This window comes from Pan paniscus, chromosome 8, assembly GCF_029289425.2.
Source record: "Pan paniscus chromosome 8, NHGRI_mPanPan1-v2.0_pri, whole genome shotgun sequence".
Classification (NCBI taxonomy): domain Eukaryota; kingdom Metazoa; phylum Chordata; class Mammalia; order Primates; family Hominidae; genus Pan; species Pan paniscus.
The window spans coordinates 60,363,482-60,380,509 of record NC_073257.2 but is presented as its reverse complement, the minus strand read 5'-3'; the positions used below and the strand labels follow the sequence as shown (position 1 = coordinate 60,380,509).

The 17,028-nt window shown below is 34.1% G+C and overlaps 1 protein-coding gene across 29 annotated transcripts in view; it reads left to right on the top strand.

Moving 5' to 3' along the window:
• Window positions 1–17,028, top strand: part of PTPN20 (protein tyrosine phosphatase non-receptor type 20) — a 90,816-nt gene that overhangs the window by 27,717 nt on the left and 46,071 nt on the right. For 11 of the 29 annotated variants that reach the window (XM_057298874.2, XM_034930533.3, XM_055092755.2 and 8 more), the window contains 3 exons: window positions 1,679–1,773; window positions 4,971–5,068; window positions 7,610–7,722. The exons of 1 other annotated variant lie outside the window; for it this stretch is intronic. In XM_057298874.2, the coding sequence (XP_057154857.1) occupies window positions 5,032–5,068; window positions 7,610–7,722 (150 nt within the window). In that variant the 5' untranslated portion in view covers window positions 1,679–1,773; window positions 4,971–5,031. The remainder of the gene's footprint in view (window positions 1–1,678; window positions 1,774–4,970; window positions 5,069–7,609; window positions 7,723–17,028) is intronic. 17 more of the 29 variants (XM_008961182.5, XM_034930551.3, XM_034930536.3 and 14 more) reach the window with 2 other exon arrangements.

Sequence of the window (17,028 nt, the reverse complement as noted above, 5' to 3'; positions counted from 1 at the left end):
TGTTTGTCAGGTGAGGCTGGACTTTTTCTGAATATATTATTGGCCTGTAAGTCGCCTTCTATGAGTTGCTTGTTTACAATTCTCATAGACTTTTTTTTCCTGTTAATTTTTTTTCTAGCACTTGAAGCTCCTTCCTAGGTTTGCGGAATTTCCTATTTTCAGAACCGTTTGCATGAGAGATTTTTTTCATTGAAAGTGTGATAAAATCCCATCTGGAAACCTGTTTGGGCCCAGATGCTTTTTCCTCTTGGGAGTGATATTTTTGATTATTGGTTTGACTTTTTAAATGGTTATTACACTATTTAGGCTTTCTACATCTTCTGGAGTAAATTTTCATAACTTATAATTCTCTTATAAAAGTTTCCATTTCATCAGATTTCCCTGAAGTTTCTCATAGTATTTGCTTATTACCTTTAAAAATGAGAGTTGCATCTGTAGCTGTGCCCTTTCTCATTTTTACACTTGATCTTAGCCAAAAGGCCGAGAAGCGATCCTTTTTCATTTTTAATGTTATTTGTGCACTTACTCTCCATTGATTTGTAGTGAAAGAGGTTTGCATATTTTTAAGTTTTTTTTTTCAAAGAACTAGTTTATTGGATTTTGCTGATTATTCTTTAGGCTTATTTTCTGTTATTATATTTTTCTTTATGATTTTCTCCTTTGTAGTTTCTCTGGGTTTCCTCAGTTTTTCTTTGGCTTCTATGATTGAATACAAAACTCATTTATATCAGCTTTTTTTTTCTGCCTTTTTTGTAAACACATTTAAACCTATACATTTTCCCTCTATCTAAATACTCCTTTAGCTACTTCACATTAGTTTTGATATGTTGTCCCTTCATTGATATTTCTTAATGTTTTAATTTATAAAATTAATTCATGTGTTATAAAGGTTCATAATTTCTATTAGATTTCCTTTTTAACACACATTCAGGAACACACTTTTTCATTTCCATAGTACTTGTTTACTATATTTTTATTGATTTTGTAATATGCCATGCCACAGAATTTCTAAATCATAATATTTAAGGCTCCCATGGTATGAGAAACAGTACTCTGAGTGCTCAGTACTGAGATCAGAGAAAATTTTCTCTCGGCTTCTTATCTGAAAGAGTCTGTGCAGTAAAATTAACACAGTAATTAGGAATAATCATATAAGAAACCCAGAGTTTCCTTGGGATGATTCATATTACATTATTCAACAAAGCCGAAAACAATTTTCTATATAATTTAACATATTACTAACTTATTAATTATAAATAATACAAGAAGTTAAAGTGCGACATTTGTAACACAGTATTCTTTATTCAAGAAATAGACTCTGAAACACAGAAGACTGTATTCTGTAGATCCCAATGCATAGGTTCTGCAGGTTGTAAATATCTAGGATTTACTTGAAGAGTACTTTCTTGAATAATATGGCAATGAGGAACAAGGGAACCGCTCAAAAGTCAACTCCCTGAGGATAATCCTAGAAGAAGGATCAGCTTTGCTATGTTGATTTTTTCAAAGCAGGGGAGAAAGAGATGATTACCATAGGAGATAAAGATGGGGTGTTTGGAAAACAGGAAAAGTAGATGAAAATTCCCCTCATGTAGCTTGTTTTTTCTCATTAAGGCTCCATTTTTCCTTCTGTGTAGTGTTTTCTATTTGATCAGTTTTTCCCCCCGCCTTTGTTCAGTAAACGATTATGAGGGAAATGACTCTGAAGCAGAAGACCTGAATTTCAGGGAGACTTTGCCTTCATCAAGTCAGGAAAACACACCTAGATCAAAGGTAAGACTAAAAGGAGAGGGATCTCTACTAATTTTGGCTAATACCTAAATTGCTGACTATGCTCTCTGGGAAATGGGTATCTATTTGGTTCTCACCAAAATGATTTCTTAATTTTTTGTCACTGTAGTGTTGACAGTGACCAAAATGGGGATTTGAAAGAGTGGAACTTTTTGCAAAGTTTCTAATGAATTGCATTTTCTAATGCTACTCTGGAAATTTTACAGGCACTAGTTTTGTGTTACTAATGAAGATACAAAATAAATGTCACATGAAGTATGAAGCACCTTTAGATGTATTGATTGTGGACTTTTTCATTGTTTGAGACAGCATGATTGGGTGTCTCCGAACTATGGAAAAGTAGAGGGCTGTGAAAAGTCTGTGACAAAACCTCTTACTTCAACACATTACCCCATTTGTGGAGATAGTGCTAGGGTTAGAGCACAAAAAAAGGGAAATGCATTTTAGTCTGGTGGGTGCTTTGCATTTTTTTTTCTCTTACCTAGTCAACTGGAGCTTTGGAACTGCGATGATGATGCTGGCCTTGTGTTCATTTCCTGTAAGTTACAGGAGTAATAGAGATAAAGTCAGTACATAGACCAAAAACTGCTCCTACCACTTCCCCTGTTCAATTGCCACCTCCACCCCAGGTGGGCAGGAGTGCAGCTTTTAAGAACAGTGTTGTAACTTGATTATTATCTCCTGTCCATTCTCTGCTATACTTAAGTTGGCCACATCAAGGCTACCATCACATCTTTGGCTGGGAATCTCTGGCTGTTAGTGCCGTGTTGGGCTCTCCGCTCACTCTTGATTCTTTTCTCTGATCAGAATGGTTTTCTCTTTGAAGCAGAGACGATTTGAAAGGGAGCACCTTCACAGAATGGCCCACGTATATCCTTTATATAGTCTTATAGTCTTATTTGACTTCTTCTAGAACTGAGCACATTTTGTGATTTTGTTTATATTTTTACTTTGGGTTTTTTTTGCTTGTTTGTTTGTTTGTTTGTTTTTTTGCTAAGTTATAGCTTGGCCTATCTAGGGTGAATTCTGATATGCTTTAAAGTTTCCTTTCATAAAAAAGGATCTTAGAACATTCCTGGATGGTTTTTATAGTGTTGGGAAAATTACCTGATTTTATTAGAACTTGCTTTTCTTATGTTTCATGAAACAATTTGATACTGTAGCCATTTTTATGTCCTTTCAGATATGATGCTGTCCCCTAGAAATTGTCTAGACTCATAGACTTGAAGTTGGTTAGATTTGGAGCATAAAGAAATTTTTTTTTTGAAACAGGCTAATTTATTTTTTGGATTTTTGGTAGAGACAGGGTTTCACCACGTTGGCCAGGCTGGTCTTGAGCTCCTGGCCTCAGGCGATCCACCCGTCTTGGCCTCCCAAAGTGCTGGGATTATAGGCATAAGCCACTACACCTGGCCTGTTAAAGACATTTTTATGCCAGCACTCATTTTAGAGGTGAAAGCTGAAGCGATTTGTCTATGATCATATAACTCTTGAGTCACAGACTAGAAACCAGGCTCCTATCTGTGTTACGGTTTTCACTTTGTCCTCATAAATCCTTGCTGCATGGAGTACAGAAAAGCTAACTTAGGCTCCTCAGAAAACATTTTCTAACATTTAAAAAATTTGATATTAATTTGATTCCGTGAGCAATCTCCAAAAGTCCTGCCGTCTTGATAATTTATTATATTTCTCCTTGTTAGTTCTTGGTATTGTTAGCAAAATCACATTTCACTCAATCAGAAATATGTTAGTCAGCCTTAAATTTGAATTGCAGCCATCTGGAACAGTCTGCTTCTTTAAAAAATAAATATAATCAATTTGATTTTGAATCATGAGCTGAAAGATGTCTCAGGTTTAAATTGTGTTAGGACTTCCAGATATCACTTTTTCTAAGTAAATGAATTGTACTCAAATGACTTTTAAGCATGTCTCATAGGAGGGAAGTGGGATCATGTTGTGTAATAGCATGTGTCCCACTTCTTTTCCTCCATCCCACTGGAGCCACACTTTCTGCATTTCAATTTTAATTATCCTGAAATTAATTTTTAGGGATTTGCCAATCAGTGCTGATTTCAAAACTAGTTCAATTCTGTGAAGCTCATTTCATTTCGTGTATTGTAGCTACATAGTTTAATGAGAAGGAATCTTAGGTGGACATTTTCCTGTGATTTTAAAGTAAAAATTAAACATACACCAAGCAAACACTAACAAACTCATTAGTCAAAGAAGAAATCATAATGGAAGTTTAAAGTATTTAGAATGGAATGTACACAAAAATACTAGATGTAAAAACATGTGGTTTGTGGATTGAGCAGTGTGTATCAAATAAAAGGTCTGCTCTATGACATTACATTTACAATTGTGCCACTTAAGGTGTTTAGGAGTAAATCTAAGAAAAGGTATACATTGTCTTTATTGAGAATATTTTATAATGTTTTTGCTGGATAGCTATATCATATTAGTGGATAATGATACTTAATATATAAATACTTCACTTATTTCCAATTTAAATTAAAAAATTCATATTACTTAATTTCAATAATAGTCCCAAAGTTATTTCTGTGTGTGAATGAGATTTGATCAGCTGATTCAGAAGATGTTCTTGAGAAAATAGAAGGCCAAGTATGGCAAGACAGTATTAGACAAGGAAGGAAGGAAACGTGTATGTGGTGGCTGGGGCACTGGCACTGCGAGTTATCAAGACTGAAGTCCACTGCCCAGTGCAAAATTGGGCAGTGGAATGTGGAGAAATACTTAGTAGATTAGATGGTGCAAGTACTAAAGTAAAGATAAATTTAGTGGCAGGAATTTTATATTCACAGTAAACAAAACATGGTAAACACTTATAAGAAAATCTCTTCTGGGCTGAAGTAATAAATCTATTTTTTCTCAAATGAAGCTTTTTAAAAATTTAGTTTTGAAAAATCACTTGAGCAATTCAATATAAATAACTTCTGTTTACATAGTACTCTACACTGTTTTGACAGATTGGAAGATATTTAATAGGGAGATATACAATTAAGTGATTTTCTAGGAGCAGACATTCTACTATGTGATTGTGGTTATAATTCCATTATTGCAGATCTTTTTGCTCTTCTTAAGTAGCTATAGAAATCACGTTTTAAACCATATTTTTCTAAAACCAGTGCTATAATTTGTTTCCTTTCTTATGTCTGTAGGTTTTTGAAAATAAAGTTAATTCAGAGAAGGTAAAACTTTCTCTTCGGAATTTCCCACATAATGATTATGAGGATGTTTTTGAAGAGCCTTCAGAAAGGTATAACTAATATGCTTATTTACTGGGTTTTCTGTTTATGCTACTTATATTCATAGCTAGCCCTCTGCATGGAGACAGTGAATAATGGCCCTGAAATGTTTAATTTTTCAAGATATAGCTTTTTATAAACTTGATTTAGCTTTCTTAGAAATATGTTTATGATCTCAAAAATATGGTAATTAACATAAGAGAAAAGTATTCTTGAAGGATTCGATTTCTCTATCCTCTCAATAGTTACATGGCGTCAAAGCTTTTGCAAATATGCTTGGAGCTTTTGAAGTGGTCAGTGTACTTGAGGTAGCATGAAGCTCACGGTACAGCACTAAATGTTATTAGAAATGTGATCTGTTTTCAGAAAGAAAATTATATGGTATAAACAACAGGATTATTAGTATGGTGAATTTCTGGTAGTATATATTTAAAAAATTTAAAGTACCTGAAGAACAGTAAATTTCCATTAGGAAAACAAAGAAACAAGTTTTCATGCTTATAAAATGTTCAAATTTAGGTGTTATAAGCAAAAACATCAAATGAGGTAACATTTTGTTAAGCCATATTTTCTTAGAGATTTATCAGTAATATTAGCTACCCTCACTGGAATAGCACTGTATAAGAATGTGTATATTCTTTATGTGTTTTTGTATGCGTATTGTATGAAATTTATATGTACAACTTTCAGAAGTGCATTAAACAAATAATAGTAATTCCAAAGACATTTTGAGATTCTATGATACACTAAGCACTGTACACAAATACAAACTACTATATATTTTTTGCTCTTTAGTTCACAGTTTAATTAGGGAAACAGACATATAAAAGACAAATTGATGTACAACATAGTAAATATTATTTTAGAGTAAAAATCCAAAGATTGTGGGTACAGAAGATTGACTATGCATGAGGGAGGTTTCCCACAAGCTTCTTTGGAGAAAAGATATTTTGGTTGAATTTAGGATTTAATTAAATAGAAACCTAGCAGGTGAAAAAGAGAAGAACATTTCAGGCAAGAGGAAGAAGTTTGAGCGAGGGTAAGGAGTTGTGAAAATATCTTAGGGGTAATGGGGAGAAATATTAGGTGCCAAGAGTCGTAGGGTGTATGTGAGGTGGAATGCTAGGAAGCTGCAGAAGATGAGAGGTGGAGCCCAAAATACAGTGTGGGCTGGAGAGGGAAGTAATGCCATATATGTGAAGCTGAGTATACATTTTATTCAGTCTGTTAAAATCAAAAGGATGCATACGGAGGGTCTTTTTGTTTTATTCATGCAACTATCTATTTATCCATCCAGAAGGAGGAATGCTGGTGGCAAGGTGAGGATAGCTGGAAGTGGCAGTCAGTGGAGATTAATTAAATGTTTACAGTAATCCAAGAAAAAAATTAGAAGGAGAAAAGAGTAAGAAACCCGAATTTCCTTACAGAAGTAAAAGAAAAAGGCATTTATTTTGCTAAGGTTAAAGCATACAGTGCATGTAGGAAATCAGTGGAGATGGTGATGGAAAAATAGACAGAGGCCACCTGGCCAATATCCTAAACTTATGTGTCTGATAAGGGTCCTTGATTTATCCTGATATTGGTGGGCAGGTGTAATTAAGTTTGTATTTTAGGAAGAATTTTCTCTAAACATTGAAGGTTAGATGCAGAGGTCAAATTAGGAGGATTTTGCTAGGTAGGGTTGCAAATGAAAGTGCAACAAGAGCCAAGTTAATAGCATTAGCGAGTCAGTTGAGTATGGAGACGTTGCAAAGGAAACAAAGTGGGTATGGGCTAGGATTTGAAAAATCTGTTAACAATTAGTAGCTAGACAGAGTTTAAAGCATTTCCTATTTTTAAGATACAGAAAATTGTGTATTCTTATGATATGAAAGAATTTGTAGATAGGGAGAAATTCACGATATGTTAAAAAAAATAAGTTATAGAAAAATACCTTAGAGGAGGCAGAAGGAATCTGGTTAAGAACACGGAAGGAGGAATTTTGAACAGGCAGAAAGCAAGGAATAAGAAAGACATTGATGCATCTAAGTAAATGTTTTAAAAGATAATAAATTGAAAGAATTTCTATTTTCTGGCTTGCATTTTCTAGAAGAAGTTACATTTTTACTAAGTCAGAGAGAGTATTAAAATAAGGACTATAACAAGATGGTGGCTTGGAATTAGCTGCCATGGAAGAGTGGTACAGGAAACCAACCAGGGACATGCTGGTATTTTCCAAACGGCTCTCTGCCGATATTAGAAAGCCCAATGACCCGAGTACTTCCCTCCCACAGTCTAGGTAAAGGAGGGGAGAAGGTAAATAAGTGGATGGATCTGAGGCGACTAGTTTGCAAGGTGAAAGTAGTAGGAGGAGATGGAGTTTGTGATCAGACATTGGGATTTGGGAATTATTTCACAAGTGGGCCAGTTTCAGGTGATGACAATGGGAGTGGGTGGCTGAATTGAAATGGAAATGAATGTCAATTAAATAATCAATGAAGATGATTAGAAAGTATTTCTCAAATGTATATATTCTTTGAAACCATGGGCAAATATATACATTTCTTTTCTAGTGGCAGTGATCCCAGCATGTGGACAGCCAGAGGCCCCTTCAGAAGAGACAGGTGGAGCAGTGAGGATGAGGAGGCTGCAGGGCCATCACAGGCTCTCTCCCCTCTACTTTCTGGTATGACATCATCCTATTTGTAGTAGCAAGTTGAGGCTCTATTTTAGAGATATGCACAAAGATATTTCTAATACAAATGAAAGAAAGAGCTAGAGAAAACTTCAAATAATGGGAAAATATGGTTTTCTAGGATTTTCTTTTAAAAATAAAAAAATGCAATTAAAAAAATGCTCCACACCCCATATTCACAATGGCTAATTCCTGTCCTTTCTTCAAGTATTTTAAAGTATTAAATATGTCAGTTTAGTAAAATCCATTTTTTTAAAGCTAGGTATTTTATAGATTTGAAAAATAACAACCTGCTTCCTTATTTCCTTTTTAAAAATTTGTTGCACAATATATGCTTTGTAAGTAAAATAATAACATTTTTGGATTACAAATTATCACATGTTTATAGTGGAAAAAAAGAAAATAACAAATATATAATAAATTATAATACTGAAGAATATTTCAGAACTTTTTGTGTATACGTATTTACATGTATATATAATATAAATGTAATTAGAACTATGAATATATACTTAACATATATGTGTATGTGTATATATATATATATATTTATAAAATTTGTGTTTGTAAACTTGGGGGATCACATGCACACCTCAAAAACCTTGGAGTTGGAGAGGATCTTAGAGGTCATCCATAACCAACATCCCATCAAATGTTGGAAACATCTTCTCTAATGACTTTATTTGAAAAACGTCAAACCCAGTTAAGAAAATATCACCTTATGCAATTATTAAAATGCAGATCTCCTACAAAAATAGTTTATAAGAATATGCTTTTATAAAACGAGCCATAATTTTTAATTAATTAAAACATGCTTAATTAAACTGAGGCATACAGTAAAATTCACCCTTTTAGCATACAGTTCTATGAGGTTTGACCAAGGTTTACCACCACAATCAAGGTATAGTACATTTCTATCTCCCCCCAAATTTCTCTTGTATTTTTTTATAGTTAACCCTTTACCCTACCACCGGTGCCTAGCAACCAGTAATCTATTTTCATTCTCTTTACTTTTGTCTTTTTCAAGGTATTGTATAAATGGAATCATAAATATGTAGCCTTTTGAGTCCAACTTCTTTCACTTAGCATAATTCTTTTGATATTCATCTGTGTCATTGCATTTATCAGTATTTAATTTCTTTTTTATTGAATAGTATTCCATTCACCAGTTGAAGGACACTGGGTTGTTTCCAGATTTTGGCAATTATGGATAAAAGTACTACAGATATTCACAAACTTTGTGTAAACATAAGTTTCCATTACTTTAAGGTAAATATCTAGGAGTGGGATTGCTGGGTCATAAGTGTATAACAGACAAACTGTATTCCAAAGAAGCTGTACTAACATTATTTGTTGCTTTTTACTTTTTTTTTCTCCTACTCTTCTTACTCTTTGTATTTCAGTTAGGTAATTTCTGTCAACTTTTCTTCAAGTTTACTGATTCCTTTCTTGGTTGTGTCAAGTCTACTAATGAACCCATTGAAAGCACACAGTGTTTTTTATGTACAACATTTCCATTTGACACCTTCTTACAGATTCCGTCTCTGTTGTTAATGCGTTTTGTTTGCATTTTTCATAGAGCTTAACATGTTAATGATAGTTATTTAAAATTCCCTGGTGGATAACTCTGACAGATGGGTTGTTGCTGATATTTTTTTCTGTGATTGCTTTGCTTTTTGACACTGGCTTCTGTTGTTGCAGCTGCTGCAGCTTCATTATGTGTCTATATATCTGATTGAGTGTTGGTACTGGGTGTAGAAAAAAAGAGACTAAAGTAAATAGAATTTATGCCTAGAAATAGTCATGCCTATTCCTCTGGTAGGCCATTTAGGACATGAGCTGGGTTTTGGTTTTGTGTTGCTCTCATTACCTATAGTGAACCATTGGCTTAGAATTCCTTAGGATTTAGCTTGTGCGCAGGGTGGCAGCTGGGGTGCTAAGGAGTTTTTATTTTTGGTCTCTTCCTGTTTCGTCCTCAGCTTTAGGCCTCCCCTGTGTGCCTGTGCTTTAGAAGGGCTTTCTTTCCTTCTCCTGCCTATCTTCCAGCAGTAGACTGGTGCTTGCTTGCCTGGGGAGGGAGGGCCAAGTCATTCTTTGTTGTCCTATTCCATTCTCAGCCTTGGGCAGGTCCTCTGTCCCTGGTCCTCAGTGACAGGCTTGGTTAGTGATACTACCCCTTCTCATGGCATCCAGACTCTGCCTGACACCTTTGGCAAGTCTGCAGTTGAGAAGGTTTCCTCCCCTTCACTTAGTGTAGTGGTAGGAGTTTTGTAATAATAATGGCATTAAATCCTGGGCTTAGGACTGTTTTCTGCACCTTCTCCAGGAATAGATGGATTTTGTTTGCTCTGTTTCCAACTGCAGTGGGTATACACTTATACAAAGCAGGGATTGCTGCTCCTCCTCCTGCAGTGTAAGGCTTTTGTTCTGGGAGAAATAGGTCTAAGTGGGGCTTTATGCATTTTCGACCATGACAGTAGCTCCCCTCCTCCAAGCCTACCCTTCTGAGGGAATGGTTCTTCCCGTTTCCTGCTCTGCTCTCAGTCTTTCTTATGAGCACCTGTTGGAGGTCTGTGAACTTGAGTCTGTGAATGTGTGCAAGTTCTTTTTGTGTCTGTGGCTTTACGCTGTTCTGTACTGTCACACTGGCCCACATCCAGCTATCAGCAGTGCATTACATTTTATGTCTGAATACTTCTTTCCCATTTGTATAGTGCCTGGTATCTCTTTCTCCCTTGAACTGCCACAGGGAGCCAGTGTTCATGTCCTGTCACTCCTTAGGAGAGTCTGTCTTTCCTTAGATTTCAGACTACTTGGTTGCCCTGCAACCTCAGCTCTCTAATGGGTTCAATAAAATTTTGATTTAGTGTTTTTTTTTTCAACTTATGTATATTGTTAGGGTAGGAGTGATGCTCATACTAGCTTTCTATATTTAGGCAGAAGTGGAATTTTGAATATAAATATATTTTTAAAATAAAAATAAGAACACATTACTTTGCAAACAGGAAATACCATTTCTTAGCTGTTAGAGTAAGGCCAGTTCCTAGGGAAAAGTAGATGGACACTGCTTTTTTCTTTCTTAGTACCCTCCTTTTCAGTTTCAGTTTAGGACTATGGTTAGGCTCCTCCTAGGGTCTGTTACTGAGGTCTATGCTCACAAAGGATTAATGCCTAGAAGATATAAGAAACTGCATATTAGTAAGTAAAAGATAACCAAATAGAAAAATGGGCAAAACACATTAACAAACATTTCACAGAAGAGAAAATATGAAAAAGTGGTCCAACCTAATTTCGAATCAGGGAAGTGAAAATTAAATCATAGTGAAATAATAATTTACACTGACTAGATTGTTTCCATTTTTAAAAATGTGATAATAGTTGATATTGGTGAGTATGTGGCTTGATGGAAACCATTTTGGAAAATAATTTGGTATTTTTTTAGTGTGCACATGCCATATGTCCTAGCAATTTCCTTCCTGGTTATTTAGCTTAGAGAAACTCTTTCCCTTTTCTACCAGAAGACATATGCAAGAATGTCCATACTAGGCTTGTTTTTAATAGACTTCAACTGTAAACAACTCAGATATCTGTCAACACCAGCACGTATGAATTAGATATTGTATTTTGTTTAATGTGAAGATGAATAAACCCAGATGCAGTCTTAGCAAAAAAGTCAAGATTTAAAACAAAATAATGTAATCTATATAAATTTGTGAAATATGCAAAACAGCATAAAGGGTAAACAAAACAAACAAAAGGAATGATAGTACAATTCAGAATAGTGATTATTCCCTGAGGGAGGAGGACAAGGAATGAGGTCTGGGAAGGGGACACAGGAGCATCAGGGGCTAATGTTCTGTTTTAAATTGGGTATGTATTGTTCTTAAAGATATTTTACTTAACTATTATTTTGTACCTATTTAACATTTAATAAAATATTTTAAAAGCCAAAATTTTAAAAAATTAAATTATAAAGTTAATATATGCTAATATTTTAGTGAAAATCAATATAGAATGATATAGAGAAAAAGTTAATAATTTGCTCCCATCATCCTGAATCCTGATTCAGAGACAACCAATATAATAGTTTATCTAAGAATACACAAAGATATAAAAACAGATTTTCTGTTTAAAGTTTAAATAAAAATTGATGTGTGCTCTGCAACTCTACAATTACCCTGCAACCATAGTTTTTAAAATTTAAACTATATTATTATATAGGTTAAGACATATTCTGACATAGGATTAATAGTTGTCTAATATTTCATTGTATGGAAATACCATAATATATTCACCCATTCTCCAGTTGACTTTTTCTGCAATATATATATTTACATGTATTTCCTAAGTACTGGTACTTTGATTTTGGTTAGATTCCCTAAAGTAAGATAGTTAAGTCAAAGTTTATGTTCGTTTTATATTTTAATGGGCAATACCAGATTCCTTTCCAAAAGCTTAGCCACCATGCCCGGCTAATTTTTGTATTTTTAATAGAGTCCAGGTTTCCCCATGTTGGCCAGGCTGGTCTCGAACTCCTGACATTGTGATCCACCTGTCTTGGTCTCCCAAAGTGCTGGGATTACAGGCATGAGCCACTGTGCCCAGCTAGGATCAAGTATCTTAACATATGTTTATTAACTTCTTCTTGGATTTGCATATTTATAAACTTTGTTCATTGTTTTTCTTTTCTTATTAATTTGTAGGAACTCTTCACATGTTGGAAATCTTAACATGTTGTCTGTCTGACAAATGTGCTATAAATTGTAACCCTCAATTCTATACCTTAAGAAGGGAGACTTTCATGAACATTCTTAATTTCTAAAATGTTTAAAAAGGTCTTCTTTACAGGAAAAACATGCAAATATTCTCCTAAATTTTCTTCAGAATTTTTATTCATTTATTTTGCTTAGATCACGAATCTATCTGCAGTTTATTGCTAAATATTATAGGGGTATAGAAAACTATATTTTCTTTCATATGACTGGACAGTTATACCAGCACTATTCACTAAGTAAACCACATTTCCCAAATGAATTTATATATACTTTTATCACATATTAAGTTTCCAAAAATGTTTGATCCTTTTGTATTCTCTAAATTTTTTTTTTACTAACTGACTTGTTTGTTCCTGTGGACATATTATATTATTCTGTTTTGATTCTACTTATTCTAAATATATCTGGAAAGGAAAATCCTCCCTCTAATTTTTTAAAAAATACATTTTTGTAGCTATTTGGGCAAGTTTTTGCTGCATCGGTGATTTTAAATTATTTTGTTCATTCCTGTGTAAACTTGTTTGAAATTTAGACAGAATGACATGCCAGTTATATTCATTCAGGTAGGATTGGCACTGTTGTGATTTTAAGTTCTTCCTTCCACATATAGAATGAGGGGAGTCAGAAGATCATCCATAGTGCATCTGAGCACAGAATAGCTGCTGCCCCATGTTCACCTTCCAGATCTGACATGAGAACCTCGCTTGTGCCCTGTTTTAGCTGGAAACATTCAGGGAACAGAATTCTGGGAAAAGTGGTCCAGCCTAGCCATGTCAACATATTATAAAGCTATCACAGTTCACCCTATATCAGCCTGGCACCTATATACACCCTTTTAAATGTTACTTAATATCCAAATAAGGACAACCTTATGCTTGCATCTACAGTGATAAAACTAATCTGTGTACAACTGAAAACATTCTCTCCCCTTCTCCAAAAGTGTCTCTTTTTTGTCTTGAGTGATATTCTTTCTTTTCCAACTGATTCACATTCCCTTTAATATTTTTAAAAGAAAACAAAAATATGATATATATATATGTATAAAATATGCATATCAAAAAAGAAAGAAAAATTCACAATATTTTATCCCTGTTTATGCAGCTGGTCACATGGTTGTATCTGGTTTTGATCACTGCCATCTTACACCTGTCTGGTATTCTCTTTCAGCTCAGCAAACATCCCATTTGGTTGTGGTTCCTTGTCTGATAGGGTGACCCACACATTCATTCCTCAAGATCTAAGTCATTAGTAGTTCTGCCTAGATTGGGTGGTTCTAGTTTTCTGTTTACTTAATCACCTTGACACACCCTAGAGGATCACCTGCATTGCAGACGTATTCCTCGTTACTCCATTGGACAGCAGCAGCCCAGTTTCCCCTTAATACTTGGAATCCAGCACACTAGGCAGTGTAGTAATCCCCCTTTCCCTGATGATTCAGTAGCATATGAGGAACCCAAAATGTCCTGGTGGCGTTCTCAAATTCCACTTCAACGGATTTGTTGTTGTTTCTCCTGATGGAAGCATTCCTCACTCTGTTTAGGTCTGCATTGATTTCTTTCATCAGTGTTTGTTTGTTTTGCAGTCTTAACATATAGATTGTATATATGTTTTGATAGATTTATATCTAATATTTCACATGTTTTGGTGCTATTGTAAATGAGACTTATGAAAAATATTTTAACTTCTATTGTTCATTGATAGTAGATAGAAATATGATTGATTTTTGTATATTACCAATGTGTCCTTCAACCTTCCTAAATGCTCATTAATTCTAGGGCCTTTTAAATATATTTTCTGGAATTTTTTTAAGTAGATACTCATGTTGGTGAATAAACACAGTTTTATTTTTCTACCTTTCCAATGTATATGCCTTTCATTTCTTTTCTTTCTTTCTTTCTTTTTTTTTGACTTACTAACTTATTGCATTCGCTAGGACTTTTGGTTCAATGTTGAATAAGAGGAAAGGGAGTGGACATCCTTTCCAGATTCTCCATTTTAGGGAGAAAGCATTCTGTTTTTCATCATAAAGTATAATGTTCGCTGTAGTATTTTTGTGAATGCCATTTATCAGATTAAGGGAGCCTTCCTATTATCCTAGTTTCCCGGAGTTGTTATGAATGGACTCTTACTTTTGTTAAATGCTTTTTCTGCATCTATTCAGATGATCATATAGTTTTTCTTTTTTTGCCTGTTGATATACCATGAGTTACTTTGGTTGATTTCCAAATATCTCACCTGCTTTGCATTCCTGGGATAAGCCCAACTTTGTGATGGTGTAATATTGTTTTTATGTTTTACGATTTGATTTGCTAGTATTTTCCTGAAGACTTTTTTTGTGTTTATGTTCATGACAGATATTCATCTGTAATTTTCTTTTTTTGTGATATCTTTTTCCGGTTTTAGTATCAGAGTAATGCTTCCCTTATAAAATTATTTGGGAAGTGTTTTCTCCTCTTCAATATTCTGGAAAAGTTTGTATAAAATTGGTAGTATTGCTTCCTTAAATGTTTGCTAAAATTCACCAGTGAGGCCAACTGGACCCAGAATTTGTGAGGTTTCTAAATACATATTTGTGTTAGTTTTTAGTTTTTAGTTTTTTTTTTTGGGGGGGGGTGCTTTTATAACAAAATATCCAAGAATGGATCTTACAGTTCTGTGGGCTAGCAGTCAAACATCAAGATGTCAGCAAAGTTGATTTCTTCTGAGGCCTCTCTCCTTGACTTGCAGATGGCCGTCTTTCCTCTGTGTCTTCACATGGTCTTCCCACTGTGTATATCTGTGTCTTAATCTCTTCTTATAAGGATATCAGTTATATTACATTAAGGGCTATTCTAATGACTTCATTTTAACTTAATCACCTCTTTATAGACCCTATCTCCAAATACGGCCACATTTAGAGTTACTGGGAGTTAGGACTTAGTACATATGTGTTTTTTTGGGGGGTGACACAATTCAGCCCATAACAATATTCAATTTATTTAATTGATATAGGACTATTTAGGTGTCTCTCTTTTTTTTAATGAGCTTTGGCAGTTTGTATTTTTCAGTGAATTTGTCCCATTCATGTAAATTGTCTAACTTATGGGACTAGAGTTGTTGGTAATATTCCCTCATTAACTTTTTAATGTCTTATCTTAACTGATCACCTCTCTTTTTTTTCAATTTCATAAAATGTGTCTTTGTTCTGTGTTTCTTGATCAGTTTGGCTAGAGACTGTATCAATTCTATTGATATTTTCCAAGAACTAGCTTTTAGTTTCCCTTACTTTCTCATTGATTTCAATTTCATTGATTTCTGCTCTTTATTATTTCCTTTTTCCTTCTTGCTTTGGATTTTATTTTATCTTTTCTTAATTTATTAAAGTGGAAACTTAGATTATTGATATATTTCTTTTTCATAAATACAACTGGCCCTCCATATCTGTAGATTCTGCATCTACAAATTCAACCAACTATGGATCAAAGATATTTTAGGAACAAAGATAACAATACAACAACAAAAAATTACAAATTTTAAAAATATAGTATAACAACTATTTACATGGCATTTATGTTGTATTAGGTATTATAAGTAATCTAGACATAATTTAAAGTATTTGAGAGAGAGGATGTGCTTAGATTATATGCAAATACTATGCTATTTTGTGTAAAGGACTTGAGCATCTGAGGATTTTGGTATCCGTGGGAGGTCCTGGAACCAATTCCTTGCAAATACAGAGGGACAACAGTAGTACAAGTATTTAATACAACAAATCTTCCTATAAGTACTGCTTTAGTTGCATCCCACACATTTTGAGGTGTTTTTATTTTCATTCAATTTATAATGTTTTCTCATTCTAAGTAGCAAAAGGTGGAACAATTTGAACAACAATCTAATGTAGCAGTGGATTATAGTATGAAGTATAAAATCATCATCCATGAGTTCATACTGATATAAATAAATGATTAAATATGTTAATAAATGGGGAAGAAGATACAAATCTCCCATGCAGAAGAATTCCTGATAAATTATGTTAATATTCAATTTTAAAGGAAGTGGATCATAATTTCCCACCTCTTAAGTGTGGGTTGCATATATTGACTTTCTTTCAAAGAGTACAGTATGGCCAGAGGAGTATAAAGAATAACTGCATAGTAGAGAAACCTAATAAACACTACTGCAGCCATGTGATCAAGGTCACCATCAACTGTCATACATCATGTTGATATAATATACCCTTGATAATATGGATAAATATGGCACTCTACCTCTGTGATCTTATTCCTGAAAACCCATAACCCCAGTCTTAATCATGAGAAAAAATTAGACAAATTTCAATAGTAAGGCATTGAAGAATACACCTGGCCAGTACTCTTCAAACCTATCAAGGTCATCAAAAACAAGGAAAATCTGAGAAGCCATCATAGCCAAAAGTTGCCCAAGGAGACTTGACAACTAAATGTAATATTTTATCCTAGATGGGCTCCTGAAACAGTAAAAAGATATTAAGGAAATCTAAGAAAACCAAAATACAGGATGGACT